The 26,124-nt window shown below is 53.3% G+C and overlaps 2 protein-coding genes and 1 non-coding gene across 5 annotated transcripts in view; 1 reads left to right on the top strand and 2 right to left on the bottom strand.

Annotated features, from left to right (window-relative positions):
- Window positions 1–5,904: 5,904 nt before the first annotated feature.
- On the bottom strand, window positions 5,905–5,977 carry TRNAR-UCG. Its single transcript has one exon. It is a non-coding gene; the product is annotated as a tRNA-Arg (tRNA).
- Window positions 5,978–6,414: 437 nt separating this feature from the next.
- On the top strand, window positions 6,415–23,530 carry LOC121148473 (DNA polymerase subunit gamma-1). Its single transcript, XM_040968539.1, has 22 exons — window positions 6,415–7,780; window positions 10,428–10,623; window positions 11,174–11,338; window positions 11,460–11,606; window positions 11,720–11,799; window positions 12,484–12,666; window positions 12,782–12,936; window positions 13,104–13,230; window positions 14,042–14,281; window positions 15,084–15,198; window positions 15,326–15,412; window positions 15,724–15,831; window positions 16,210–16,370; window positions 17,059–17,112; window positions 17,206–17,323; window positions 18,017–18,152; window positions 18,228–18,474; window positions 19,631–19,753; window positions 19,866–20,034; window positions 20,195–20,403; window positions 21,151–21,311; window positions 21,752–23,530. Exons 1-22 carry the CDS (start codon window positions 7,140–7,142, stop codon window positions 21,826–21,828), a joined length of 3,699 nt encoding a protein of 1,232 aa, XP_040824473.1. The 5' UTR covers window positions 6,415–7,139; the 3' UTR covers window positions 21,829–23,530.
- The window catches only part of LOC121148471 (Fanconi anemia group I protein-like), a 57,817-nt gene continuing 53,173 nt past the window's right edge, over window positions 21,481–26,124 (bottom strand). For all 3 annotated transcript variants that reach the window (XM_040968537.1, XM_040968536.1, XM_040968538.1), the window contains 4 exons: window positions 24,841–24,912; window positions 23,331–23,426; window positions 23,001–23,108; window positions 21,481–22,171 (listed from right to left, as the gene is read on the bottom strand). In XM_040968537.1, the coding sequence (XP_040824471.1) occupies window positions 22,109–22,171; window positions 23,001–23,108; window positions 23,331–23,426; window positions 24,841–24,912 (339 nt within the window). In that variant the 3' untranslated portion in view covers window positions 21,481–22,108. The remainder of the gene's footprint in view (window positions 22,172–23,000; window positions 23,109–23,330; window positions 23,427–24,840; window positions 24,913–26,124) is intronic.

The raw sequence follows: 26,124 nt of genomic DNA, 5'->3' as shown, positions 1-26,124 counted from the left end.
GATAGAAGATCTTCCTCTCTGTCTCTCCTTCTCTCTGTATATCTGCCTTTCCAATATAAATACAATAAATCTTTTTTTTTAAAAAAAGTCCAATCTTGGGATATAAATTTCTTTAAAAAAACAAAAAACAAAATCCTACCTGGTTGACAAAATGCCACGGCAGAAAGTAGAGTGAGGGTGGATGTTTGGCTGAGCTGCAGGGGCCTCTGAGCCCGAGTTTGGAGCACTGGGGTCGAGTCCTGGCTCCAGCCTCTGACTCATGTGTGGCAGCCAAGCCCTGCACACAGGCTGGTGTTCACAGCAGGCATTCCTCATCTCTGTCCTCCAGGAGGGCTGGCTTGTCGGTGGTTATCCTCTCCCTGTGTCCGCACAAGGATCCCCGTGGATGAAGGCACGGCGGAAAGTCCATGAGAAAATGGAGTTGAGAGGTAAGTTGAGGGCTGGGTATCTGGCATCGCAGCTGAGACGGGGCTGGGGACGCCCATCCCGAGTACTAGAGTGCCTGGGTTTGACTTGGTCCAACCTTGACTCTCAAACTGAACATCTTTCTCTCTGCCTCTGAAACAATTGATTCATTAAAGAAAATGTTTATCTTGGTGCAAAATACTTTTAAGTGTATGCACAATTTTTTTATAACATGTGTTTTCTAAAAACTTTTTGAAGTGTGGATTTTGTATGTTTATACCAAAAGTTATTATTATTTTTAATTAATGTATTCAAAAGGCAGAGAAAGAGACAAACACACACATACGCATTCAGAGAACTTCTACCTGCTGATTCTTTCCCCCAAGTGGCCAGAACAGCCAGGGCTTGGCTAAGCTGAAGCAGGAGCCAGGCGTTCTCATGTGGGTCTCTCACCCGGGGAGTCAGGAAGCCAACGTGTATCTAGGAAGCTGGATTGGGAGGGGAGTTCTTGGAATTCCAACCAGAAGCCGGGAGCTTCCTCTGGGTCTCCAATGTGGGTGAAGGGTCCCAAGGCCTTTGGTCATCCTCCACTGCTTTCCCAAGCCATAAACAAGGAGCTGGATGGGAAGTGGAGGAGCTGGGCCAGGAACCAGTGTCCATATGGGATCCCGGTGCTTGCATGCAGAGGATTAGCTTGTTGAGCCACTGTATTAGCACCCCTACCCCATTCTGGTTCCCGAGTACTCACTGTATAGTGGAAACTCGTGGCTTCCATCTCTTAGCCAGAGGCACCAGGCACTATGGCAGGCATTCTAGACATCGTTTGACATTCAGACATGTCAGAAAACCATGCACTTGTCCTTGACTGCAGGTGTGATGGGTCTGGAGGAGGGCTGGGCCACAGCCAGAACCAGGAGTGAGTGAGAAGCACGTCGTTCAGGGTGGCCCATTGCATCTCACCAGAAAGGCCTGCAGCATACAGCAGCCCCTGTTGACTGCCACTGTATAAAACTCAAACGACAGAAGTGACACACACCTCGTGTCACCCAAGGAGCCATGGGGAGGTGGGTGATGAGAGAGGCTGACCTCTCCATGCCCCAGCTCACAGAGCCTTCTTATTTGAATAATGAAGGTACTTTACAAGGACTCGTGGTAAATTTGTGTTGTGTTAACTACACATAGTTTTTTTTTTTTAAGATTTATTTATTTTTATTACTTCCTCTAACTATGTAAACATGCTAAAGAAAGATTTAAAAATCGTTTTAGAAAGAAGCTACAGTTAGGTATCACCTCCCTTGCATCAACCCTATGGGCTGTGCCTTACTTCACCGATACTTGGTGTTCACCAAGCCTGGCTTGGCACAAGCACCTGCCTGGTCCCGGCCAGCTGGCGCCAGGGAAGCATGACCAGTTGACTGGGTGATGGGGCATGATGTCATGCCACTGAGCTCATCAGATGCCACCTAGAGCTACTTGCCTGGTTTCTGCTGGCACAGTAAGAATGATGTGACCGCAGCTAATCTCTGCCACATGAAACCAGATCAACCCATACCAAGGGGCATGTCAAAGATGTGATGAATCTACAACTTTCAGCAACCCTTAGTTAAAGGTCAGAAATCTCTGGAGGGAACAAGATGGGACAGCTAGGGAGCCAGCTCGGGGCCAGGAGGCAGAAGCCACACCTCCCCACTCTGTAATTCCGCCCTCCAGGAAGATGCACTCCCGCCAGGCCAGGTCCTGCGGCCACTGACCACTCCATTTCTCGGGCAGAGAAGTGCGTGAGAGCCCTGGCAATGCAGGGGGGCTCTAGCCGCTAACACAAGGTGGAAGGTAGAAGCATCTCTCTCTCACCCACCTTTCCCTCCCCATCCCAGAACTTGGCCTACAAATGCCCTTAAGACAGAAATGAATTGCATTTTTTTTTTTGTCTTTTCTGGAGATATGTTGAGATTCCTGAGACTAATAATAAAAACTAAAATTTATTATTGTTTGAGCACCTCATTTTCCTCTCAAGCTAAGTGACACCAACTGCAATCTCCTTCTTTATATTCTGTTCTCCTTATGGGGGAATTTATTTTCAGGCATAGATTTTTGTGATCTGATTGAATTTTTTTTTCTGGTTACTTGCTATGTTTTATGCATCAAATTGCCTATTAAATGTGTATTTTGTTTCAATTTTAGCTTCATTTATCTTTGTTTTATTCGAAAGACAGAGGTACCTGGAGAGAGATCTTCCAAGTGGTGGTTTACTCCCCAGATGACTGCAAAAGCCAGGACGGGGCCAGGCTGAAGCCTGGTGCCAGGGGCTGCACCCAGGTCTCCCATGTAGGCAGCAGGGGCCCAGCCTCCTGAAGCAGCACCTGCTGCTCCCCAGGGTGCACATTGACAGGAAGCTGGATCGGCAGCTGAGGAGCCAGGATTAGCCAGCCCTCTGATATGGAGCATACCTGACACAGCAACGTCACCCTTGTGCCAAATGCCCACACAATATCTATTTTACCACATAAATTGTATATTAAGTAGTAATTCACAGTTACAGCTATTAAAGTTGGATGTATGAAGAGTCTTCAGGACGTTCATGAGAAGCAAACATTATGAAATGACTGTGCTCTGAGCCCAGTGTGAAAGACTAAAGGCTAAAGTCCTTGCTTTCCATCCGCCAGGATCCCATATGGGTGCTGGTTCATATCCTGGTTGCCCCACTTCCCATCCAGCTCCCTGCTTGTGGCCTGGGAAAGCAGTCGAGAACAGCCCAAAGCCTTGGGACCCTGCACCAATGTGGGAGACCCAGAAGAAGCTCCTGGTTCCTGGCTTCGGATATGCTCAGCTCCAGCCATTATGGCCACTTGGGGAGTGAATCAGCCAACAGCAGATCTTTCCTCCCTGTCTCTCCTTCTCTCTGTATATCTGACTTTCCAATAAAAATAAATGTGAAATTACTGTGCTGCTGCTGATGTTGTGGTATAGTAGGCTGAGCCACTGCTTGCACCCCTGACTTCCCGAATCAAAGCACCGGCTTACTGGCTTGTGTCATAGATGCCTCTCGTGCACAGGCTGTTGCGGAGCTGAGGTGAGCTGTCAGGACTGCAAGCCACAAGGCACTCTGCTGAAGCCGGGCTCTCCAGCACCAGCCTCAGCATCTCAGCGGGACGTCCTGCGGCGTAGCTTTGTTGAACACCGTTTTTACAGAGAGCTTACTCATTGGTTCTGCAAATATTTAATAATCTCTCCATCAGCAGGAGCTCTTCCATCCCAAGTCACAGCAAAAGCTACAAGGGTCGATGGAAATTTCAACACGGACTGGATACATGATGATAAGGGGGGAAATGCTGAATTTTATTTTGGGGTGTGGGAGTGGAAATTCCTGATTGGCTCTGAGGACTGAGCCGGCAGTTCCTCAGCCCTCCAGGAAGGGACAGTGCATGGTAGTGGTAGTGTTGGGGCAGGGAGCTGGGGAGGGACAAGGGCAACAAGCCTGCTGTTGTAGGTGTCAGGTGCTAGGGCCGTCCTCCACTGCTTTCCCAGGCCACAAGCAGGGAGCTGGATGGGAAGTGGAGCTGCTGGGATTAGAACCGGCACCCATATGGGATCCCGGGGCGTTCAAGGCGAGGACTTTAGCCGCTAGGCCCAGGTTCCATGCTAGGAACACGCAATTCCACAGGGCACCTTTCTGACTCCAAATTTTCTCTCCACTTGTCACATGCTTCTGTGAGAAGCAGCTGAAGAGAGGCTGGTACACAATTGTCCTCTGAAGCCAGCTCCGTGGGTCCAGCTCTTCCAGACACAAATGCCCTTGAGGTGCCTGCAGCCGTGGGCACAGCCCCTGTGCAGCGCTGCCCTAGGGACTGCAACCCTGTATGTGTTCTCCTGGGTTGGCGCAGCACTGCTTTGAGGACCTCAGACACCAGGCCTCCTTTGCCTTTGCAGCAGCTCCTGTGCTTGGGGCTGATCAACTCTTCTGTTTTCCAGATGAGGAAACCATCAAAATGCACAGTGAGTACTGTTCTGGTTCCCATGCGCCCTGGGACCTGCCACGTGCTCACCTGGGTCTTCACGTCCAGTCTCTTTGAGAAGCCCATTGATCAGGCACAAGAGAATCCCGATGGAAAGCCTTGGTAGCTTCTCTTGGTGCTTTCTGACAACGCTGAGAAGGGCAGAAGCCTCCGGGATCCCACGCCGACCGACGCATCATGGGCCACTGGGCGGCTTGCTGCCTTCTCCAGCTTCCCTTCCCAGATACCAGGTGGAGAGCCTGAAGCCATGATCCTCACCTGGGTCTCCCCTGTGCGTGCAGGAGCCCAAAGATCGGAGTAACCATCTGCCGCTTCCCCAGGCCGTAAGCAGGGAACTGGATTGCAGAGTAGCCAGGACACAGATGTCTCTCTGGTGCCACAGGCAGATTAGCGTGCTAGCCACTGTGGCCACCCTGCCAATCATGTTTTTATTTTAGTTTTTAAAGATTTATTTATTTCTGTTGGAAAGGTATATAAACAGAGGAGAAAGATCTTCTGTCCAATGATTCACTCCCCAAGTGGCCACAACAGCCGGAGCTGAGCCCATCTGAAACCAGGAGCCAGGAGCCTCCTCCGGGTCTCCCACGTGGGTGTAGGGTCCCAAGGCTTTGGGCCGTCCTTGATTGCTTTCCCAGGCCACAGGCAGGGAGCTGGATGGGAAGTGGGGCCGCTGGGATATGAGTGGGTGCCTTTATGGGATCCAGGCGCATGCAAAGCGAGGACTTTAGCCGCTAGGCTACTGTGCCAAGCACCGTATTTTTAAATATAGCAAACACATAGCGTTATGTAGGAAACCAAAAAGTACTGAATGATTGGGAGGAACAAAGAGGCGACCCACTATGCGCGCTTTTGCGTGCACTGGTTAAACAGAGGGTTCCGGTAGCAATGTAGTGGCCATTGTTATTCTGAACTACAGGAGAGGGTAAGCGATTCTTTGCAGCCTGCAGCAGCTGTACTGTACTAGAAGATGGAAAGTCTTCACAAACGTATACTATGAAAAATGAAAATTTATGTTATGAAAAAATACACGAAATTTCAAAATGCTTCATCTCCTAAACTTGGATTCCATTTTCTGTGAAATCTCCAGTGGCTACTGGATTTCAGATCAGATCTGCTTTGCCAGGTGCGGGGTCGGTGGGAGCAGCGCCAGCGCAGCAGGACGCTTGCCCCAGGGAAGCCAGCCCTGCGCGCCTCGCCTGGTCCGGTCCCCAGGGTCGCCCTTCTCTCCTGCCGGCAGCGGGGTCTGCACACTCCACGCCCCAGGCCCCCGTGCCTCTCGCAAGCCTTGACCAGTATGGGGTGCGACTGCTTGGCAGGGGCCGGGGTGCAGTGCGAGCTCCTGCCGGGCTGCTTGTCCACCGGGCACTGACTGACTGAGGTCGAAGGGTGTGTGAGATTTTCTTATAACTGAAGACACAATTGTACCACCAGCTGGGGAACACACACTTAGGGAAAGGGTGAGCAAAAAACAACTCACAGCTTCTCACGACCGCGGCAGGACTCGAACCTGCAATCTTCTGATCCGAAGTCAGACGCCTTATCCATTAGGCCACGCGGCCAGCCAGCAGCCCTTCTCTATTGAGCGACCTAAAACGTTATTATTACAGTCTAGCCGCTGGTTCGGGAGCAGCCCACCGGCTTTTTCAGAGGGGGAGGTTGGCCCTTGGTTTTTCCGTTTTTGTAGCGAGAGCCCACTCAGGATTCCCTCTGCTCCCCCCGCGGATGGGCCGTTCCATTAGTGGCTCTCCCATTGGTTGCGCGGGCAGTATCTGCCCGCCTCTTGGGTGGCCGCGGGAACCAATCGGGAGCAGACGGGAAGTTGCGGCTGCCGGCGAGGCTGCACGGTGGAGGTGTCCGGGCGCCCGGGGCTGCGCAGGCCGCGCGGGGAGACGCCGCGTCCTCGGCCGGGCTCGGGCTCCGTCGGCCGGGAAGCAGCGAGGTCTCCGCCGGTTCGCGACGGGGGCCGGGCCGCGGAGGGGCGCGGCGGCCTCTGCGCCCGGGGAGCCGCGCCCGGAGCGGGGCAGCCCGCAGACACCCGGACCGCGGCCGGGTCGTGGCTGAAGGAGGCCCCGGGGGCGGTGGCCCGATTGGCGGGTTCGAATCCAGGCGCTGGTGCTTTGGGAGGTGCGCTCTGCCCTCGGGCCGTGGTGGTCGGATACATTTGGGGAGCACCTGCCGAAGGCGGCGTACACGCGACTTCTGCGCTCGGGATCGCTCACAGTGGTCCGGTGTCACTGGACAGCTCTGTGACCCCATTTTTCAGAGCAGGAAACCGGGGCTGAAGGAGCTTACCCAAGGTCACAGCTCGTGAGCGCCAGAGGCAGAGGCCAAGGCCGCGCTGCCCTCCTCCAGCATCTGTGCTCCTGACTTTTGCAGCCTCCCCCAAGCCCCCGGTGAACTTGTGTGGCCCCGGCGTCTTCAGGAGCGTATTGATATTTCCCGGGGTGGGGAGAGGCGTAACAGAATTCACACCAAAGGTGCTGCCCCACGAGTGAAGGGCTGTCAAGACCATATGTGATCCATAGGCGTGCATACCTGCTCTAAATGCCGTCTGTTTCCTCTAGGGTTTGGATTGCGGGCAGCATGGTTGGACTGGTTGCACTGACAGGAACCCAGAGACTGAATGTGTCTCTCTGTGAAGCTCCCAGACAGTGAGAGCAGCCAAGCTGGAGCCCAAAGTCAGGGGTTCTGAATCCCAGCTGCGGCCTCCCTGCACCGACCATGAGTCTGAGCCGCTTGCTTTGGAGGAAGGTGGCCATGGCCACCACCGGCAGGCCAGGCCCGGTTCCAGCTCCGGGACGCTGGGTCTCCAGCTCTGTCCACATCCCCGACCCTGTCCCCAACGAAGGGGAACCGCCTTCGCCGCAAGTGCCATCCTCGGAGGGCGGGCAGCTGCGGTACAATCCCTTGCACATCCAGATGCTGTCAAGGGGGCTGCACGAGCAGATCTTCGGACCCGGAGCGGAGGGACCCGGAGCGGAGGGACCCGACGAGGACGCGGTGCGCCGCAGCATCGAGCACCTGGAGCAGCACGGGCTCTGGGGGCAGCCGGCCACGCCCTTGCCAGATGTGGAGCTGCGCCTCCCGCGCCTCTACGGGGGCGACCTGGACCAGCACTTCCGCCTCCTGGCCCAGAAGCAGAGCCTGCCCTACCTGGAGGCGGCCAACCTATTGCTGCAGGCGCAGTTGCCCCCGCAGCCCCAGAGCTGGGCCTGGGCGGAGGGCTGGACCCGCTACGGCCCAGAGGGGGAGGCCGTCCCCGTGGCCGTCCCCGAGGAGCGGGCCCTGGTGTTCGACGTGGAGGTCTGCTTGGCAGAGGGAACTTGCCCCACGTTGGCGGTGGCCATATCCCCCTCGGCCTGGTAAGTAGGGGCGGGGAGGGGGGAGTGACCATTCAGTGGGGCTCACCTGGGCCCTCTGGTGTTGTCATGCGCTGGAACAGGCTCGCCCCTGCAAACGGGGACGGGTCAACAGACTCCCCCTGGCAGCCGGGAGCTGGTGAGAAAGGCCTTGCAGGGCACGCTGTGCTGTGCTGAGACCAACGGGGCCAGTGGAGGCGGGCTTGGGTTTCTTTATTCCTCTTGCAAGCTGCATCTTTGTAAAGAAAGCTGCGAAATGTTAAATGTGCAGTTGAACATGGTGCAAGCATGGCTAAATAGATCCGGTAGGCATTGGTGGCTGAAGCAGAGCAGTCTCAGGAGGCCGCGCGCTGATGCAGGTCCAGGTCCCTTGCAGCACAGGGGGACACCGGTCATTGTTCCAAAAAGTCACAGACTTTGGACCAGGCTGCGAGAAAGCCCAGGGAGCCAGGGCTGAGAAGGAGTTGGTTTTCCGTCTGCTACAAGTTGTTGGCCAATTTGCTTTTTCTCCTCCATCCTTTCACTCTGCCTTCTGAACTCGCCGTTCTCTTCCTCTCCGTCCCATTCTGCCCTCATGCTCATTCCGTTCCTGGCCGGTGGTACTGGGGACGTCACTTACTAAGTCAAGTGGTACCAGTGAGCTAACGCCTGGGCTGCTGCTGGCCCCTGGGGGTCGGATGGGTAGGTGGCTGGGACAGCACATGGTGCCCTGAGAGCAGTGAGTGCCTTGCAGCCTGGCATGCTCCACCACATGGCCGCACTCCTCAGGGCCGCTGTTCCCTTCTGGGAGGCGGGAGGAGCCTTGGGCAGCCGGCGCTGACCATCCACAGGTACGGTCGTCACCCAGGCTGCTCCGTGCTTTGGTTCAGAGTCACAGGAGAGTGGGGAGCAGTGGCCTGGGTCCTGCCCCTCTGGAATTTTTCTGCGGTGTTTGCATTTTATCATCCTCATTTGAAAATCAGGAATACTGTCAGCGTGCCTTCCTACACAGCTGCATCCGTGCATCTGGACCACAACTGTGGCTTCTTCTTGTCGCTAAGTTCCCTGTCATTTGCTGTCATCTTGGATATTTAGCATCATTAGCCTTTTCTTAGCTTCTTTTTTTTTTTTTTTAATGATTTATTTTTATTGGAAAGGCAGATACACAGAGGAGGAGAGACAGAGAGGAAGATCTTCCGTCCAGTGATTTGCTCTCCAAGTGGCTGCAATGGCTGGAGCTGAGCCAATCCGAAGCCAGGAGCTCTTCAGGTCTCCCACGTGGATGCAGGGTCCCAAGGCTTTGGGCAGTCCTCCACTGCTTTCCCAGGCCACAAGCAGGGAGCTGGATGGGAAGTGGAGCCACTGGGATTAAAACTAGTGCCCGTATGGCATCCTGGCTCATGCAAGGCGAGGGCTTCAGCTGGGCTATCGTGCCGTGCCCTTAACTTCTTCTACTTTTTTTTTTTTTAAAGATTTATTTATTTATTTATTTGAAAGGGATAATGACAGAGAGGGATGGATGAAGAGATTTTTTTTCATCTGTTGGTTCACTCTCCAAATTACTGCATCCACCAGGCTAAAGCCAGGAGCCAGGCACTCTATCCTGGTCTCCCATGTGGAGCGCCTGGACCGTCATCCTCTGCTCTCCCACGTACATTTGCTGAGAGCTCCACTGGAAGTGGAGCAGCCAGGACTTGATACAGGATGTCGGTGTCACAGTGGTAGCTTAACCCACTGTGTCACAGGACTAACTCCTGTGTGGTTTCTAAGGGCTTTGACGTGGTGAGCACCACGGCAAACATATTCACTTTGGCTTTTCCCAGCATTTGCAGTGTGAGGTAGATCATTTGCCAGCTTGAAAGCTAAGATCCTCTTCTTTTCTCTCCCCTCTGGCTCCTTGTGGAAACTGGGTTTATATGTGTTGAAGGCCCGTCCTCCCGTCTGTGAGGGCCGCAGTTTGCCCACACCCGGGGCTTTGGCATCAGCCATCGCTCGCTCTGATGCCTTGGCCCTCTGGAAGTCTGTGGGCGGCCACAGGTGTTTGCTCCTCCACGCCTGGCCTTGTGGATCTCGCGTGAACAGCAGCCTTCTCCTGAGTCGGTGTCAGCCCCCAGCCGACAGTGCCCGCTTCTCCTTGACGCCAGCATACATGCTGTCATCCTGGCACTTGCCCTCCCTGCTCTCTCATTTAGGATGGTCACACTGGTGTGTGATTTGCTCCGAACCTTTCCCACCATGAGATGACTCCTCCGTGTGTGTGTGTGTGTGTGTGTGTAGCATTTGCCGTCTCCTTTGGGTTCCCTTGTCATCCTGTGTTCCTCCATTAGCTCGTGGGCACTGGCTGTTTGCACTTACAGACATGAAGAGTAACCGTGTTCCTAGAAGCCCCCCAGAGCCCCAGGTGTGCACTCTGGCCGTTCCACTTGACAAACACTGTACTGTCCTACACTAAGCTGCTTCCATGTGGCTCCTGATACTGCAGCACGGAGCGCCAGTGTTACCTGTGACAGTGCAAAAACTTCTGTATCTCCCTTCACCTGGCACACACATGCCCCAGCTGCCGTGTGGCCCTGAGGGTGAGGGTCACCCTGGTAGTGTGGGACTCGGTGGGTGCTGGGGAACAGAGTTGAGTGCCTCCGGGGTGAACCCGCCTATCTCCTGCCTCCCACAGGTATTCCTGGTGCAGCCGGCGGCTGGTGGAAGAGCGTTACTCTTGGACCAGCCAGCTGTCGCCGGCTGACCTCATCCCCCTGGAGGTCCCTGCCAGTGCTGGTGGCCCCACCCAGCGGGATTGGCAGGAGCAGTTGGTGGTGGGGCACAATGTCTCCTTCGACAGAGCCCACATCAGGGAGCAGTACCTAATTCAGGTAAGGCTCCTGGGGCAGACTGCAGGTGGCGGGGACTGGGAGCCCTGGTGGCAGTGCTTGGGGAAGTTGTCACCCTCTGGGCCCCAGTAGGTTCTCCTGTGACCCAGCCCCGCCTGTGGTCTCCGTACCCAGGATCACACTTCCCGGGCCAAGGCAGCAGCAAAGCCTGAGATGCCCCATCTCCACGTGCTCTTTGGAGGCTCTGGCCACAGCCTGAGCTCACGTCCTGCCTCAGCCACCAGCGAGCTGTGTGAGCTCCTCAGTATCTCTAAGCTCCAGTTTCTTTCACTGTAAGGAGAGCAGGTGCTAGCTTACGGGATTAACGGAGGAGGTGTGGACAACACCTGTGAAGTCTGTCAGAACCAGGCCTGGCATGTAGCAATGAGAAGTGCTGCTTTGTGGTGCCTTTCCAGCAGCCCTGGGGTGGGCGACAGTGGCCTGCGTGTGTAGGACTGTGCTGGGCTCAGGCAGCTTTGCAGACTGCCTCGGGCTGGGCTTGACACCAGCACGCCAGTGGCAGGCTGGCCCCTCAGTGGCATCCCACCCCCAGGGCTCCCACATGCGCTTCCTGGACACCATGAGCATGCACATGGCCATCTCGGGCCTGAGCAGCTTCCAGCGCACTCTGTGGATGGCGGCCAAGCAGGGCAGGCACAAGGCCCAGCTCTCCGCACAGAGAGCTCAGAAGTCCCAGCGGAAAGCCAGCGGCCCAGTGGTGAGCACAGGCTTCATGTGGGCAGGAGCTGGGTGCCTGGGACCCCCTCCTCGCAACAACAGTCAGCCTCTTGGGCATGAGGCCAGGCTGACCTGCTGTGCCCCTTGCCCTGGTCCCCTAGATTTCGTCCTGGGACTGGGTGGAAATGAGCAGCGCCAACAATCTGGCCGACGTGCACAGCCTGTACGTGGGGGGGCCTCCCTTAGAGAAGGAGCCTCGGGAACTGTTTGTTAAGGGGAGCATGAAGGATATCCGGGAGAACTTCCAGGTGAGGTCCTGGCTCGGGGCTGAACACGGGACTGCGGCTGCGGGCTTGCCCTGAGACCTAATGCTGGTTGTGGGTCGACTGTGCACTCCGTGTCTTCCCTGTTGCTTGTGCAGGCCCTGATGCAGTACTGTGCCCAGGATGTGTGGGCCACTCACGAGGTTTTCCAGCAGCAGCTTCCCCTCTTCTTGGAGAGGTGAGGGGTAACTGGGTGGGCCAGCGGGTCCTGGTCCCTGAGGGGATCAGGTGGTGCTGGTTCTCTCTCAGGCTTGGGACATTAGCTCATGGGCTGAAGGAACGGAGCCCATCTCTGTCCATGGGCCATTTTGTCCCAGGATTGTGGCTTTGTGCATGGACCCTGGAGGGGAAGGCTGGGGACCAGACCAGTGCCTTTGCTGCACCCACGTGCTGCCCAGAGGGTGTCACAGATGCCTTGCCTGTGGCCACCCGTTAGGTGTCAGCCAGATCTTGTTCGGATCTGGAGTGCCCTGTCCTATTTCTCTGACCTTGTGCAAGTTTCTGGGTTTTTCTTCCTCAGTGCTTGTCCGAGAGGCGCACAGATGTGCTTGGCCAGGTCAGCCGTGGGGTTCTTGGTTGCTTCTGGTGTATACAGTTAGGAGCAGAGGGCCTGGCACAGTTATCACTCAGCAAGTGCCCACCATTTTCATTTTTGGGACCCATAATTCCCATATTGCCTCAGAGAATAGGATGAAGACACTGAGGCACAGACCTCCGGTGCCTTACCCAGGGTGCGGTGGCAATGGAGTTGTCTGACTTTAAAGATGTGCCTGAGGGTGATTAGGGTGAATTTGCCAAACTGGCTCAGGGCCCGGGCCAAAGCCTTGCTTCCTATGGTCAGTTTCTGGTTTCTAATCCCAAGGTGTCCCCATCCAGTGACTCTGGCTGGCATGCTGGAGATGGGTGTTGCCTACCTGCCAGTCAACCACAACTGGGAAAGGTACCTGGCAGAAGCACAGAGCACCTATGATGAGCTGCAGCGCGAGATGAAGAAATCGCTGATGGATCTGGCCAATGATGCCTGCCAGTTGCTCTCAGGAGAGAGGTAACCAGGCTGCAGTGGAGCAGGGGCTGGGCAGGCGGGGGCCAGGCGGCAGGAGTCTGCAGGAGGCCTGGTTCTTGGTTGGCCTCAGCCCTGCACTGGTGACCCTGCTCTGCAGGTACAAGGATGACCCCTGGCTCTGGGACCTGGAGTGGGAGCTGCAGGAATTCAAGCAGAAGAAGGCAAAGAAGGGGAAGAAGAATGAGTTGGTCTCAGCCAGCAAGTCGCCCACCGCGGGGGCTGGTGCCCCTGAGAATCCCATGGATCAGGAAGGTGGGAACATGGGTGGGAGGTTGGGTGAGGTAGGGTGGGCCCTGGGAAAATGCCAGGAACCAGAGGCACTTGGGCAGGGGTTGCCCTGGCCTTCTGGAGTTGTGGAGCCTGGAGATGTCTTGTCTGGGAGGATCTGGTCCCAGATGTCCCCTTGCCATCCTGCACAGACCCTGGCCCACCCACTGAGGAGGAGGAGTGTCAGCGAGATGTCATGGCCCGTGCCTGCTTGCAGCAACTTAAGGACACCACAGAGTCCCTGCCCAAGCGGCCCCAGCACCTTCCTGGCCACCCAGGGTGAGTCCTCCACTCCAGCGTCATCCTCAAGACACCTGGTCTGCACTTGAACATAGAGACAGGGTGCATGTGCACCTTGCAGCCTGCCACCATCCTCTCCATCTTCCTGTCCTGCCCTTCCTTCACTGATCCACGGCATGGTGCTTGCATGGTGTGTTGTGCACCTACTGTGTGCTGCTGCATGGCAGGTCCTAGGGGGCAGAGAGAAGCGTTTCTTTCCTGGGAGACTATGGCGTGTGGACCAACCAGTGCAGTTGGTGTCCACTGTCCATGATGGGACAGTGAGCAGCTAGCGGGCAGCACTGATTCCCGCTGAGCCTTCATTTGAGCCTCAGAGAGTAGAAGTGATGGGGCAGGTGCAGCCAGGGTGAGCAGGGTGCTGACTCTGTACACATGTGCCCCTCACCCCACACTGCTGGTCCTGGCCCTGGTGAGCAGCTGCTGAGAGGCGCCGCTCAGGGAGCTGGTGCGTCTCCAGACAATGGCAGGCCTGCGGTGGAGGTGCAGCTGTGCCTTCTGCCTGGTTTCACACAGGACTTGGGAAGGAACCCATCCTTGCTGGGCATGGATGGGGTCCTGGCTTCTGACTAATCAAGTGGTATGAACATATGGTCTTTCCTTTCGAAATATTCTTATTTATTCCAGGAAAGTCCATTCCTGATCAAAGCATTCCAGGAGAGGGGGCAGTGACTGTAGGCTGAGGTTGTCAGGAAGTCCTGGGCCTTTGGAGAGTGGGTGGGTACATCATGGGAAAGACCCTGCTGCATCTCCAATCCCCCGTCTGTGACTGCTGTCTTTGGCCGTGGTGTAGGTGGTACCGGAAGCTTTGTCCTCGGCTAGATGACCCTGCCTGGACCCCAGGCCCCAGCCTCCTCAGCCTGCAGATGAGGATCACACCTAAACTCATGGCCTTGACCTGGGATGGCTTCCCTCTGCACTACTCAGAGCGACATGGCTGGGGCTACCTGGTGCCTGGGAGGCAGGACAATCTGGCTAAGGAGCCAGCGAGCAGCAGCAGCCAAGAGTTGGAAGGGGTGCCCTGCCCCTATAGGTAAGGCTCTGGGGGAGAGGGACTAGGCTTGGGGCTCCCTTCTCCTCCGGGGAAACTTAAAGTCAGCTCGGGCCAAAGGGAAAAGGTGGAGTCATCCCTCAAGGTTTCCAGGAGCTGGGGCCTCAGCACCTGACGGGGGATTGGGACCTTCAGAGTGGGGAGGTCACTGACACTCCTGGGCCCAGTGGCTTCTCAGAGTGGGCAGACAGGCTCTTGGAAGTAGTGGAAGACATGGGGCTTGCTTGCTACTGGCCAGTTGGGGAACCCTTTTGCAGCTTTCCTCATTGGTTCCCAAGCAACCCTGGGAGACAGCATGGCTCTCCCTGCCCTGTAGCTCATGAGGCCTAGCAAGAGCAGTTGACTTGAGGTCACAAGCCCTGACTGTGGACAAGCACATGCTGGGGACAGCCACAACATTTGATGTGGCTCAGAATTCAGAGGCTGGCTCTGTAGGGAAGGCAGGGTCCAGGTTTGATCCTGCTCCTTGGAGCCCATGGGTAGACAAGGGCAGGAGCCCCCGGGGCTGGGGCCCTGGTCCTGACTCTCCCAGTTTGTTCTCTCAGCACCATTCTTCAGGCTGCAGCTCACTGGGTCGGAGGAGCTGGGACCGGAGGCAGACCAGGCATGCAGCCCGTGCCTGCCACTAGGACACTTCCTTTTCAGTTTGTCACTCCCTAGGTCAAGCCAGGGAAGCGTTGTCCACTTCTGCCTCAGAGTTGGTTCTGGGGATTAAGCAGCAGGAACTGAGACTAAGCCAGAGAGGCCCCGGTGACTCAAGCTGCTGCCGCTGTTCTCTACACAGAGCAATCGAGTCCCTGTACAGGAAACACTGTCTGGAACAGGGGAAGCAGCAGCCCCAGGAGGCAGGCCTGGCCGAGGAGTTCGTGCTCACTGACAGCAGTGCTATGTGGCAGACGGTGAGCGAGGCTCTGAACCTGGGGAAGAGGCAGCCTGCTGGCTGCCTCAAGTACCCTGAGGGTGGCTGGTGGATTTGGAGCACCTCTGGCCCCTTGCCTCATCGTGTTGGTGTCTGGGTCCACCCAGGTGGAAGAACTGGGCTGCTTGGACGTGGAGGCAGAGCCCAGGATGGAGAATGTTGGCACTGTGGTGTCAGGCCAGCCCCCAGCTCTGGTGAGAGGATGCCTGCTTAGTGGTTTCCTGGGTGGGTGCTGCCCTGCAGGAACTCCCTCTTGCCTATGTAGCTTCCTTTCTTCCAGAGTTCTCTAGGTCTTGGGGTGGGGGGGTGGGGTTGAGGTACTACCCTTTCCCTGGGTGGCCCCACGTGATCTGGGGGCCAAGGAGCACACTGGGACCTTGGGCTTTCTGTCAGTTCCGAGCTCATCTGATGAGCTTCAGGCCCGTTTCCCACCCACCTATACCCCATGGCCCTTCCTGAATGCGGGTGTTGGTGCAGAACCTGATGGGGTGTGTGGTTCCCCCAGACTGCTGTTGGTGGCTGCAAAGCCAACCAGCCCACCTGTCACCACGGCAACGGACCTTACAACGACGTGGACATCCCTGGCTGCTGGTTTTTCAAATTGCCTCACAAGGTGTGTGTCCTGGCCTGTCCTGTGCTTGAGGCCTTCCGCAGCCGCCACTGTGATTCCAGCCGGGAAACTGGCCCTGCTGGGGAAATGACAGGAATAGTGGGAGCAAGTGTGATTTTGAGTAACTGCTCTTCTCTGAGCTTTTCTTTTGAAAATTGTGTGGTAAATATCGTAGAGAATCCAGTGACACAGGGCACGTTCAGTGTCCAGCACAGTTGTATACGTAGGTTCAACTAATAGCTGTTATGGGAGGACCAGGTTTGCCCCTGGATGTGGGGATGTAGGGGATGCAGTTGGGAGCCTGCCCTAGACTGATAGAGGTTTGGGGCTGCCAGCACTCTGCCACCTGACTCTGGCCCCTGCTTCCTTTATCTTCTTCAGGATGGTAACAGCTACAATGTGGGCAGCCCTTTTGCCAAGGACTTCCTGCCCAAGATGGAGGACGGCACCCTGCAGGCTGGCCCAGGGGGAGCCAGTGGGCCCCGGGCCCTGGAAATCAACAAGATGATCTCTTTCTGGAGGAATGCCCATAAGCGCATCAGGTAAGGCCTGGGAGAGCAGGTAGGCCTGTCTGTACCCCAGGTGAGGTGTCTGTAGTCCAGATCTGTTCTTCATGTTCACCCTGGGCCTTCTGACTCAATCTGGGTGGCCAGAGGGACAGCTTGGCTGTGGTCCAGAGGTTTCACCAACTTGTCCTGGTGGCAGATACCACAGGCAAATCTTCACCTCCTCAGCTTTGGTCTCCCTGCTTATTTAGTGTGGCACTAGACTTAGGGCTCTGACAGAACTACTTGGTGTAATGGCTGGAGCCTTAAATGTGGCAGACCCTTGGGGACGGCGATGCCATAAAGCCCTGCTGTGGGCTGGGAGCTGGGTCTTGGAGTGTGGGAATGGTCAGCAGATGGGTGTGAAAGACCATATCCAAGGCCGTTAAAGCTACCAGCATACTCGTGTGAGCACAGTGCTGAGATGGGTTAGTGCTCTCTGCTGTAGGTGTGAAAAGGGCAGTGGCTTAGTTCCCAGGAGAGGGACAGAAGCTGCCTCAGCCCAGACAGTTCCCAGCTGGCTTACCCTCCAGGCTGTTCTCAGCCCCAGACCTTGGCCCAGCCATGACCCAGCCTGAGTCCAGTTAGCAGCAAGGAGGTTGAGGTACTGCAGCCTTGAGGGATAGGGCATGGTGGGATGAGGGTGGATTCTTCTCCCCAAGACTTGCTGAGTTTGTCTCCACAGCTCCCAGATGGTGGTGTGGCTGCCCAGGTCAGCTCTGCCCCGTGCTGTGACCAGGTAGGGTCCACTGGACAGCTGTAGGAACAGAATTGAGTGGGGAACACCCTGGGACCAATGCAAGTTATTGAGACTGCTTTCCTTCCACTTCAGGCACCCCAACTATGATGAGGAAGGCCACTACGGGGCCATCCTGCCCCAGGTGGTGACTGCTGGCACCATTACCCGACGGGCTGTGGAGCCCACGTGGCTCACTGCCAGCAACGCCAGGGTAGGTGTCTGGTCTCACCCCTGGTTTTCTGCACCTGGGTATCTAGGAATTGGGCCTTCAAGTGCCTTGTCTTTTGCCAGGCACAGGGACAAGAACTCAAGATCTGAGTCAGGCAGGACTCCGAGTTCAAACCTGGCTAAACTGCTTTTGCAAATGTATTTTTAGAAAAGATTCATTTATTTTTATTAGGAGGAGAGACAGGAAGATCTTCCTTCCGCTGTTTCACTCCCCAAGTGGCCACAGTGGCTGGAGCTGAGAGAATCCAAAGCTGGGAGCCAGGAACTTTTTCTGGGTCTCCCACATGGGTGCAAGGTCACAAGCAGGGCTGCTGGGATTAGAATTGGTGGTCATATGGGATGCCAGCGCTTGCAAGGCAGGGACTGTAGCCAATGGCTATCATGATGGGCCTGCAAATGTATTCTTGGCACCTGTTTCTGGCTGGACAGTAATAGCTTCAGCTGTTGGGGAGTTTGGAATGAGGCTAAGTAGGGAAAAGACAGCTAGGTGGCCTTGTGGCCTCTGATGCCGACAGGTGGGTATATGTTACTGTGAAGTTTGAAGCATTGCTTAGGATGTTCTGTAAAGCTGTCCCCTTAGGAAATGCCCCATTACCCTCTCAACTATGGCTCCAGAAATGGGTGCTTGGAGGGTCGTTTGGATACCTAAACAGGCCTGACCTCATTCTCCCTGCAGCCTGATCGAGTGGGCAGTGAGCTGAAAGCAATGGTGCAGGCTCCGCCTGGCTATGTGCTCGTGGGTGCTGATGTGGACTCCCAGGAGCTGTGGATTGCAGCTGTGCTAGGAGACGCTCACTTCGCTGGCATGCATGGTGAGTCCGCTTTCTCGGGGGCCCTGGGGGCCGGGCAGTGTTCCAGAGCTTCTTGTGTCCTGTTGTGTTCTCCAGGCTGCACAGCCTTTGGCTGGATGACACTGCAGGGCAGGAAGAGCAGGGGCAGTGATCTTCACAGTAAGACAGCCACCACTGTGGGCATCAGCCGCGAGCACGCCAAAGTCTTCAACTATGGCCGCATCTATGGGGCTGGGCAGCCTTTTGCTGAGCGCCTGCTGATGCAGTTCAACCACCGGCTTACACGGCAGGAGGCAGCCGAGAAGGCCCAGCAGATGTATGCGGTCACCAAGGGCCTCCGCCGGTAAAGTTCCTTTCCCAGCCATGTTAATACTCAGCCTTCAGGCCTGCCACCATGCTCTTTACTGCTGATCCTGCTACCTTCCCCTTACCTCAGCTCTCTGTGTCCTTGAAGTCCTGAAGCTTGCTTTATAGTTAGCCTTCCTCGTTAGGATAAAGCTTACTTCACTAACAGTCACACGGAGGTCGCAACCCCAGTGCCTGCAGGGAATGAGAGCAAGTGGAGTGTGCAAGTGGGTAGCACAGTTGATGATGGGAACGCAGGGAGACTGACGTGTAGGCCGCTTTTGATAGAGGCTTTTAGTTGACCAGCCCTGCGAGCATCATCAAGTTTGCTTGCTGATAATACTATTAACTGTGCTCTAGGCCCTAGCACTTTAGTGAATCACGAGGGGGCAAGGGTACACTTACAGCTTCCTTAGGCATAATATACAGAACAAACTACTTTAGCCAACTCATTGTGGAAACCTACCTCCTCATGAAATAAGTGAAAAGTATCATGGTGCGGAAAAGGGGTGCTGAGCACCACCCAGAGTGGATGGTGGTGGTGAGGCTGCTACTGTGCTGTGTGCTGTGCAGAAAGGACAGTGATGAGAAAGGAGACGGGGCTAGAGGCCCAGACAGTGAGGGAGGTCCCATTACTTCTTCAAGGAGGCGGGTGACATGGCCCTGGAGTCTCTGGGTGATAGCCTGGTGGTATCAGGGAGTCCAAGCAGTGGACCTGGGTAGTGAAGCCAGGCATGGCAGTGTGTTTTCCCATTTTCTGTTTCTCCAAGTCTTTCTTGTCCACCCTCCAAATTTGGAATGACAAACCCTGTTGAATGAGGTACCTGTAGGTCAATGAGCAGCTCAGTGTCCCAGGCATTAAGACAGTAAGAGCAGTGATGGCTCTTGTGTTGGTCTCTGTCCTCCTGGGCTACCAGGCTGGAACTCAGCTTTTGTGGCCCAATTCCTGGAATCCTGTTAGGGTTGCACTGCTTCCAAGTTGCATGACTCCAATGAGTCACTTAGCTTCTTGCACCTTTGATCTCTGAACTGAAGCCTGCAGTTTGGACAACAGGCTTGACTCCATAGTGGTTTTAGAAAACCAAGATGATCTGTGAACACCCTGGTGCGGAGGCGGCAATCCCACAGGAACAATGGGGATACTACTCCTTCAGGTACCGGCTGTCAGATGAGGGCGAGTGGCTGGTGAGGCAGTTGGATCTGTCTGTGGACAAGACTGAAGATGGCTGGGTTTCCCTGCAGGATCTGCGCAAGATCCAGAGAGAAGCTTCGAAGAAGTGAGAACCTTCCGGATCTTTTTTGGGGGGGGGGCGCGCGGGTCGGGGATCCTTTGATTTTTAGCTGAGCTGCTCAAAGATAAAATTTGCCCTCTCTTTCCTGGTCCCTCAGGTCACACAGGAAAAAGTGGGATGTGGTTGCTGAACGAGCATGGATGGGGGGTACAGAATCAGAAATGTTCAATAAGCTGGAGAGCATTGCCATGTCTAAGACACCACGTACCCCGGTGCTAGGCTGCCGCATCAGCCGAGCCCTGGAGCCCTCAGCTGTCCAGGGGGAGGTACCTTGTTACCCTTGAACATGGGGAGGAGGGTGCACGGCCAACACGCCTCACCAGTGTATTAGTGACGTGAGGGCCTCCAGCAGTTTGACTTCCGCCCCAGAGCTGAGTGAGGGCTGTGCAGATGAGCCCCTCACCTGTGCCCACCTCTATCCCCTAGTTTATGACCAGTCGTGTGAACTGGGTGGTACAGAGCTCTGCTGTGGATTACTTGCACCTCATGCTTGTGGCCATGCGGTGGCTGTTTGAAGAGTTTGCTATTGATGGACGCTTCTGCATCAGCATCCATGACGAGGTTCGCTACCTGGTGAGGGAAGAGGACCGCTATCGCGCTGCCCTGGCCCTGCAGATCACCAACCTCCTGACCAGGTACAACCCCGCCTCCCCGGCTCCTGCGTAGGGCTTTGGGTGGGAACTCTGGACCTGGCTGGGCAGTTTTTATCTCAGAAATGACTTTGCTTTTATCTCTAATTTTAAAAATGTATGAAAGTCATAACAAAATTGGCAGGAGTTGTTAAGAGTAGGAACATCTCATTCTGTTTTCAAAATCAAAGGTCAGAAAACATCAATACAAAGAAAATTGAGGTTTTTTTCTCTTTCACCCCAAAATATTTTCTTAGCTGCCAAATTTTCTTCTGTTCACAGAAAGTACTGTTAATAGGGAAGCCCAAGTCTAACTTAAAAATATATATTTTATGTATGGAGGTGTAATTTCTTACAGTAAGATTCTTACCTTATGTGGATGATTAAATGTAGTACCAAGTTCAGTGTTGATCTGCTACCCAAAACCAGTTTGGGAATCATGAACTATCCTGATTAGTGGGTAGATAATGAATGCTTATGAAATTTAGCATTGTCACCACTGTCCTCTTGGTCCAAGGGGTTAAGCTCAACAAAACTAACGTCCATTCCTCAAACTCTAGCTCAGTGGTTGGAAGTAATTTTAAAAATATGTATCAATAAAGTGTGCCAAACTGGAATAAAATGTGTTCCTAGTTGCATTTCAGTGGAGGATTGCTTGGTTAGGCCCTGCACTAACATGTGCTCCTTCCCGAAGCGATGAGCTGTGAGCACAGCATGGGTCCCTCTGCTGAAAGGAGCCTGGGTTTCTTTCAGGTGCATGTTTGCCTACAAGCTGGGTTTGCGTGACTTGCCCCAGTCAGTGGCCTTTTTCAGTGCTGTTGATATTGATCGGTGCCTCAGGAAGGAAGTGACCATGGATTGTAAAACCCCTTCCAACCCCACTGGGATGGAAAGAAGATACGGGATTCCCCAGGGTGAGCCATACCCCTTTGTCTTTGATACACACATGACGTGAGGGAGACACAAAGCAGTCCTGGTCAAGGGAGTACAAACTACACAAGGACATTTCTGCAAAGCTCATCACAGGAAATGAGTGATGTACCCGAGCGTCACACACTCCATCTTTAGCAGCCACACCAGAAATTTTTAAGGTTTATTAAATAAAGTCAAAGTACATTCCCAGGTGAAAAAACACCCATGCTTTAAATGCAAATAAGTAAATAAGAAAGCTTATTTTCTATATAAAATGTAACTAAGGCAAACTTACTTTGTGCTAAGAGAAAATGAACCCTCCTAACATGTAAGGAACTGTTCCCTGAGTTAGTCTCACCCTTTCCACACACCCTTCTGCCACATCTGAGCTCTCAGCTGAAGATCGGGAGCAGGCATCCTAACCAGTTTGCGTGTCTTGCAGGTGAAGCACTGGATATTTACCAGATAATTGAACTCACCAAAGGCTCCTTGGAGAAACGAAGCCAGCCTGGACCCTAACTGCCCGGAGACGCCTCTGAATTTGCTCCTGTGGAGCTTCATAGAGGTGGCGCACATTCCCAAACTCGGGCTTTCAGCTATGCTTTTTACGAAAGGCTTGCCCTACGCCAGGCATTTTCTCACATCAGGACCCATCAAGAAGATTCCTTTAAGTGAAGATGCAGCTGAGTTTAAAACCAAGATGCCAACTTTGGTTTAGGTTGTAGGACAAGTGGCACTGTTGCTTGCTGGGCAAAGAGGAAGCAGGAGCCTCACAGTTCACACTAGTTAACTCGGGAATTTATTTTTTCTGTTTCTTCCTGGGTGGTTCTTTCTTCTGTCCCTCCTGCTCAGATGCAGTGCCCTAGAAAAGGTAGAGAAGTCAGCGCTTACATGATAAATCTGAGGCAGCAGGGATGGTCATTAAAACAAATCAAAACAAAAACCTTACCTTACCATCAAAGCCTGTGTTAGTCATGCTTTCTCCCCATTCCTACTCAGGGGATGTAATTATGTTGGAAAAAGGTAGTGCCGACTCTGTCCCTTGGGACTTTTATCATACTGACAAGAGTCATACATAGCACAGGACGACACTGAAGGAGCCTCGGGCATCAGACTGAGGCCTGACCCTCCTGAACTCCGACCCCAAGTAGGTGAAGGGAGTAGACAGGGCTGGGGCATTAGGCCCTGGAGTGTGTGTCCAGAAACCATAAATCAAAGGTGCCTTATGTAAACTTCCAATTTTGAAACAGGGATAGGCCATCTTTTTGGCTGCTTGTATCTTAGACAAAATGAGAATTTTTATGTGCCAGGAAAAGAAACATTAGGGCTCCGCTTCAAAATGGGAAGACTAGCAGGTCAGGATGAGGCCAGAGGAAAAGGGGGCCGAGAAGCTGGCGTGCACTGAACTGGCAAGGCCTGGCCAAGTCAAGAGGCTCTGCCGCGAATAAGGGCATGGAACAACGGAAAACTGATACCGAGGACCCACACCAGGACTATTATGTCATCACCCTCCACCTGGAAATGTCTGCCCAAAATGTGTGCAGCCTGGACAACTTCATAGAATTCAAAGTTTTCATCTTTGCTTGACCAGCCTTAGCCTTTCCATGTCTGCAGCTGCCTCCGGACAGGCTATCAACAGCCTGCTCAGCAAGTGGCTGGGGCATCCTGCGCTCTGGGCAGCAGGTACTGACCTCTTCGTCTTCGTCCTCCCCATCCTCCCGGAGGACCATGTCCAGGATGTTCCCTTTGATCTTGAAGTCTCGTGAAGTGCTGAGCTTCATGTGCTGCATCAGGTTCACCTGTGACAGGAAAGGAACAGCTCACTCGTGGGTGGTGCTGGGGCACCCCAAGCCATTTTTAGAGTACTCATGACACACTCTTCAGTTCCTATTTAAAGCAGGCACAATCCCAGTCAGCCCCTCTCCCCAAATTTCCTATGTGATATTTAGACTCAGGCCCTTGGATCAGATATAGCCAAGGCAATGGACTGCAGATAGAAATGATGACAGATAATTGTTTACCTTGGATTTCTTAGAAAGCTGGATCAGAAATTTTTCATACTGTTCAATGGCAAAGATGAGATTGGGGATTGGCTTGGTTTCCCGAAGAACTCTGGCCTATGGACAAAGAGAAGACTTCAAAGTTCATATTTGGTAGTTCTTGCAGTTTTTCTCTGAAGCTAGTATAGAACTGCACATGGGTTTGGGAAGAAAATTAGCCTGGGAGCAAATGCCAACTGAAATGAATGAATCTTGGACCCCCTATAGAAATCGAGTTGCTTCTCTGACACTTATTTTCAATTTTTATTTGAAAGGTGAAGACCTTCCATTTGCTGGTTCACTACTCAGATGCCTACAAGAGCCAGTACTGGCCAGTCCAAAGCCGGGAGCTCTGACAGCTCTGAACTCCATCTGGGTCTCCCAAACAAATAGCAGGGACCCAAATACGTGAGCCAGTAACCCCAGACACATCAGGAGGAAGCAGAGGAGCTGGGACTCAAACCTACATTCTGCTATGGAGTGGAGTTTCCCAGTGGCTAACTCCACTAGCTCTAACATCTGCCCACTGATTTATTTTTATTTGAAAGGCAGATGTACAGAGAGGAGATACAAAGGGCAAAGACTGTCTGCTGGTTCACTCCCCAAATGGCTGCAATGGCTATAGCCAAGTGTCTGCAGCCAGCTGATATTCTTAGATTGATTTATTTTTATTTGAAAGGCAGATATACAGAGAAAACAAAGACACAGAGGAAGATACTCCATCTACTGGTTCACCTCCGAGTGGCTGCAATGACCGAGCTGAGCCGATCCGGAGCCAGGTCTCCCACAGGGGTACAGCGACCCAAGGGCTTTGGGCCATCCTCAGCTGCTTTCCCAGACCACAAGCAGGGAGCTGGGTAGGGAGTGGAGCAGCCAGGATTTGAACAGTGCCTATACGGGATCCGGGCGCATGCACAACAAAGACTTTTGCCACTAGGCTACTGTGCCGGGCCCAGGAGCTGATATTCTTAAAATAAATATGCTTTTATATTTTCTTTTTCTGGTCTGCACATTAATTTTCAATTTAAATAACTCAAAATGTGAATTTTTCAAAATGATTCGTGTGTATTTGAAACTCATAAGTGAGGACATTGTTCTCATCTCTTGGAGATAATTCTATGACTGAATATGCACTACATTTTGAATTTGCCAACAATGTGCTGTACAGCCAATTTCCTGCATCCTCACCAATGTATAATTCGGCAGCTTCAATATATTCAGACAGTTATGCGGCCATTAGCACAATCGACTTTACAAGTTTCATCACCCTCAAGGTAAACCTCAGACGCTTTTTAGCTGTCATCCCAGTCTCCCAGTCTCCTTAAGCCAGTCAACTGGAGTCAGTCATGAATACCTTTTTGCCTCAGATTTGCCTTTTCTAGATCTTTCATGTAAGTGGAATTATACAACATGCAGTATTCTTGTAACTGACCTCTGCCACTCAGTGTTTTAAGTTCACCAGTCACCGAGTGCCCATCAGCAGCTTACTTACCATGGCTGTGCTAACAGCGGCGGTTTTCTTTTTCTTCTCCCCTGTAAGTGTTGAGTTATTACTCTTCTTATTCTAAAGAAATAGAAACACATTTTTGTTTTCCAGTCCTGAAGGTTTTTGGTGTTAGTGGTAATTTTCTAGAAGGCTGAAAGATGGGAAAATTTGGGTTATGCTGCATAATCCTGAACTATCAGCTCTTTTTCCTCATCCCCTGCCCTACCCTTCAATTTTTCCCTCTGTTGCTCATGAAAACAGCAGATGAAAACTGTCCTGGGCCAGCCAAGAGACCAGAGAGCAAAAGGAGATTTACAATGCCAGCTGTCAAGGTGTAGGCAGAATGGACACCTTCCTGCTGGGCAGCTGCCCAGGAAGCTACTCCGGGAGCCTGCACACCTCCCACTTCGAGGCCCTCACTGGATGCATATGTACAGTTGATTAGCAGGAACTCTTCCATATGTTTTACATCGTCAGGCAATAAAGAACTCCTGGAGTTAAGGATGGGAGACATGTGAACTAATAAAAAGATTCAAGTAGTGTAGGATTCTGACAAAGAGAATCAAAATATGAGTGAGGAAGGATGGGGGAGGGGGAGGGGACCCAGGTGTGAAGTACACAAAATGTAGGAAGCTCTGACCCAAGAACTTCTAGGAAGGAACCAACAAAACAAGCTTGAAAATGCAGAGAAGCTATTGTGCTGCAGCCTCAGGGTGACGGGAGCCTTGTTCCTTAGGCTAGCTTCTGGAGAAAGAGCAAGATTCTAGAGAGGCTAGTTTAAAGAAACCCACTTTGGGCCCAGGACGGCATGGCAGCTAGGGTGAGGTCTTACTTCTGGAGAAGGAGAGCAGTGACAGACCTCCAAGTATAAGGTGAGCCTCTTCCTAGAGGCCGCAGCCTCTGAAACTCCCTAAATCAACCCTGTTCTTGGCCAATTGCTATTCAACCAGGTAAGATCTTATAAAGACATTCTTCGGGGGCTTGCATTGTAGCATTCCACCTCTGTCCTTACTAACTCTGACTTTTAAATGGGCATTTTTTTTTAAAGTGTGATTCTAGGCAGGATGGTTTTCACTGCTTCCCATCAAGATCTAAGGTGCTAGGTAAGAAAAAGGGGCTTATTGCCCCAGGCTTTTCATTAAATACCTGTCAAAGATGGAAAACATTTGGCCTGCAGACCACCTAACTTGTCAATGAGGCACATTTGGATGGGGTAAAAAAAAAAATGCCCAGGGAATATGCAAAATGGATTTTACGTAATGTGAGGGAAAAAAGCTGTCTGGGAGGTAC

This window comes from Ochotona curzoniae, unplaced genomic scaffold, assembly GCF_017591425.1.
Source record: "Ochotona curzoniae isolate NIBS_2020 unplaced genomic scaffold, NIBS_Ocur_1.0 scaffold_4701, whole genome shotgun sequence".
NCBI classification, from domain to species: domain Eukaryota; kingdom Metazoa; phylum Chordata; class Mammalia; order Lagomorpha; family Ochotonidae; genus Ochotona; species Ochotona curzoniae.
The sequence above is the reverse complement of the archived record's forward strand: the minus strand, read 5'-3'. Positions and strand labels throughout refer to the sequence as shown.

Excerpts from the sequence above, each read along its gene's own strand:
- LOC121148473 (XM_040968539.1), top strand. The coding sequence starts at position 7,140 with ATGAGTCTGAGCCGCTTGCTTTGGAGGAAGGTGGCCATGGCCACCACC. Across the intron at positions 12,937-13,103 it reads GAATCCCATGGATCAGGAAG|ACCCTGGCCCACCCACTGAG; the intron begins GTGGGAACATGG and ends CATCCTGCACAG. Across the intron at positions 13,231-14,041 it reads CACCTTCCTGGCCACCCAGG|GTGGTACCGGAAGCTTTGTC; the intron begins GTGAGTCCTCCA and ends GCCGTGGTGTAG.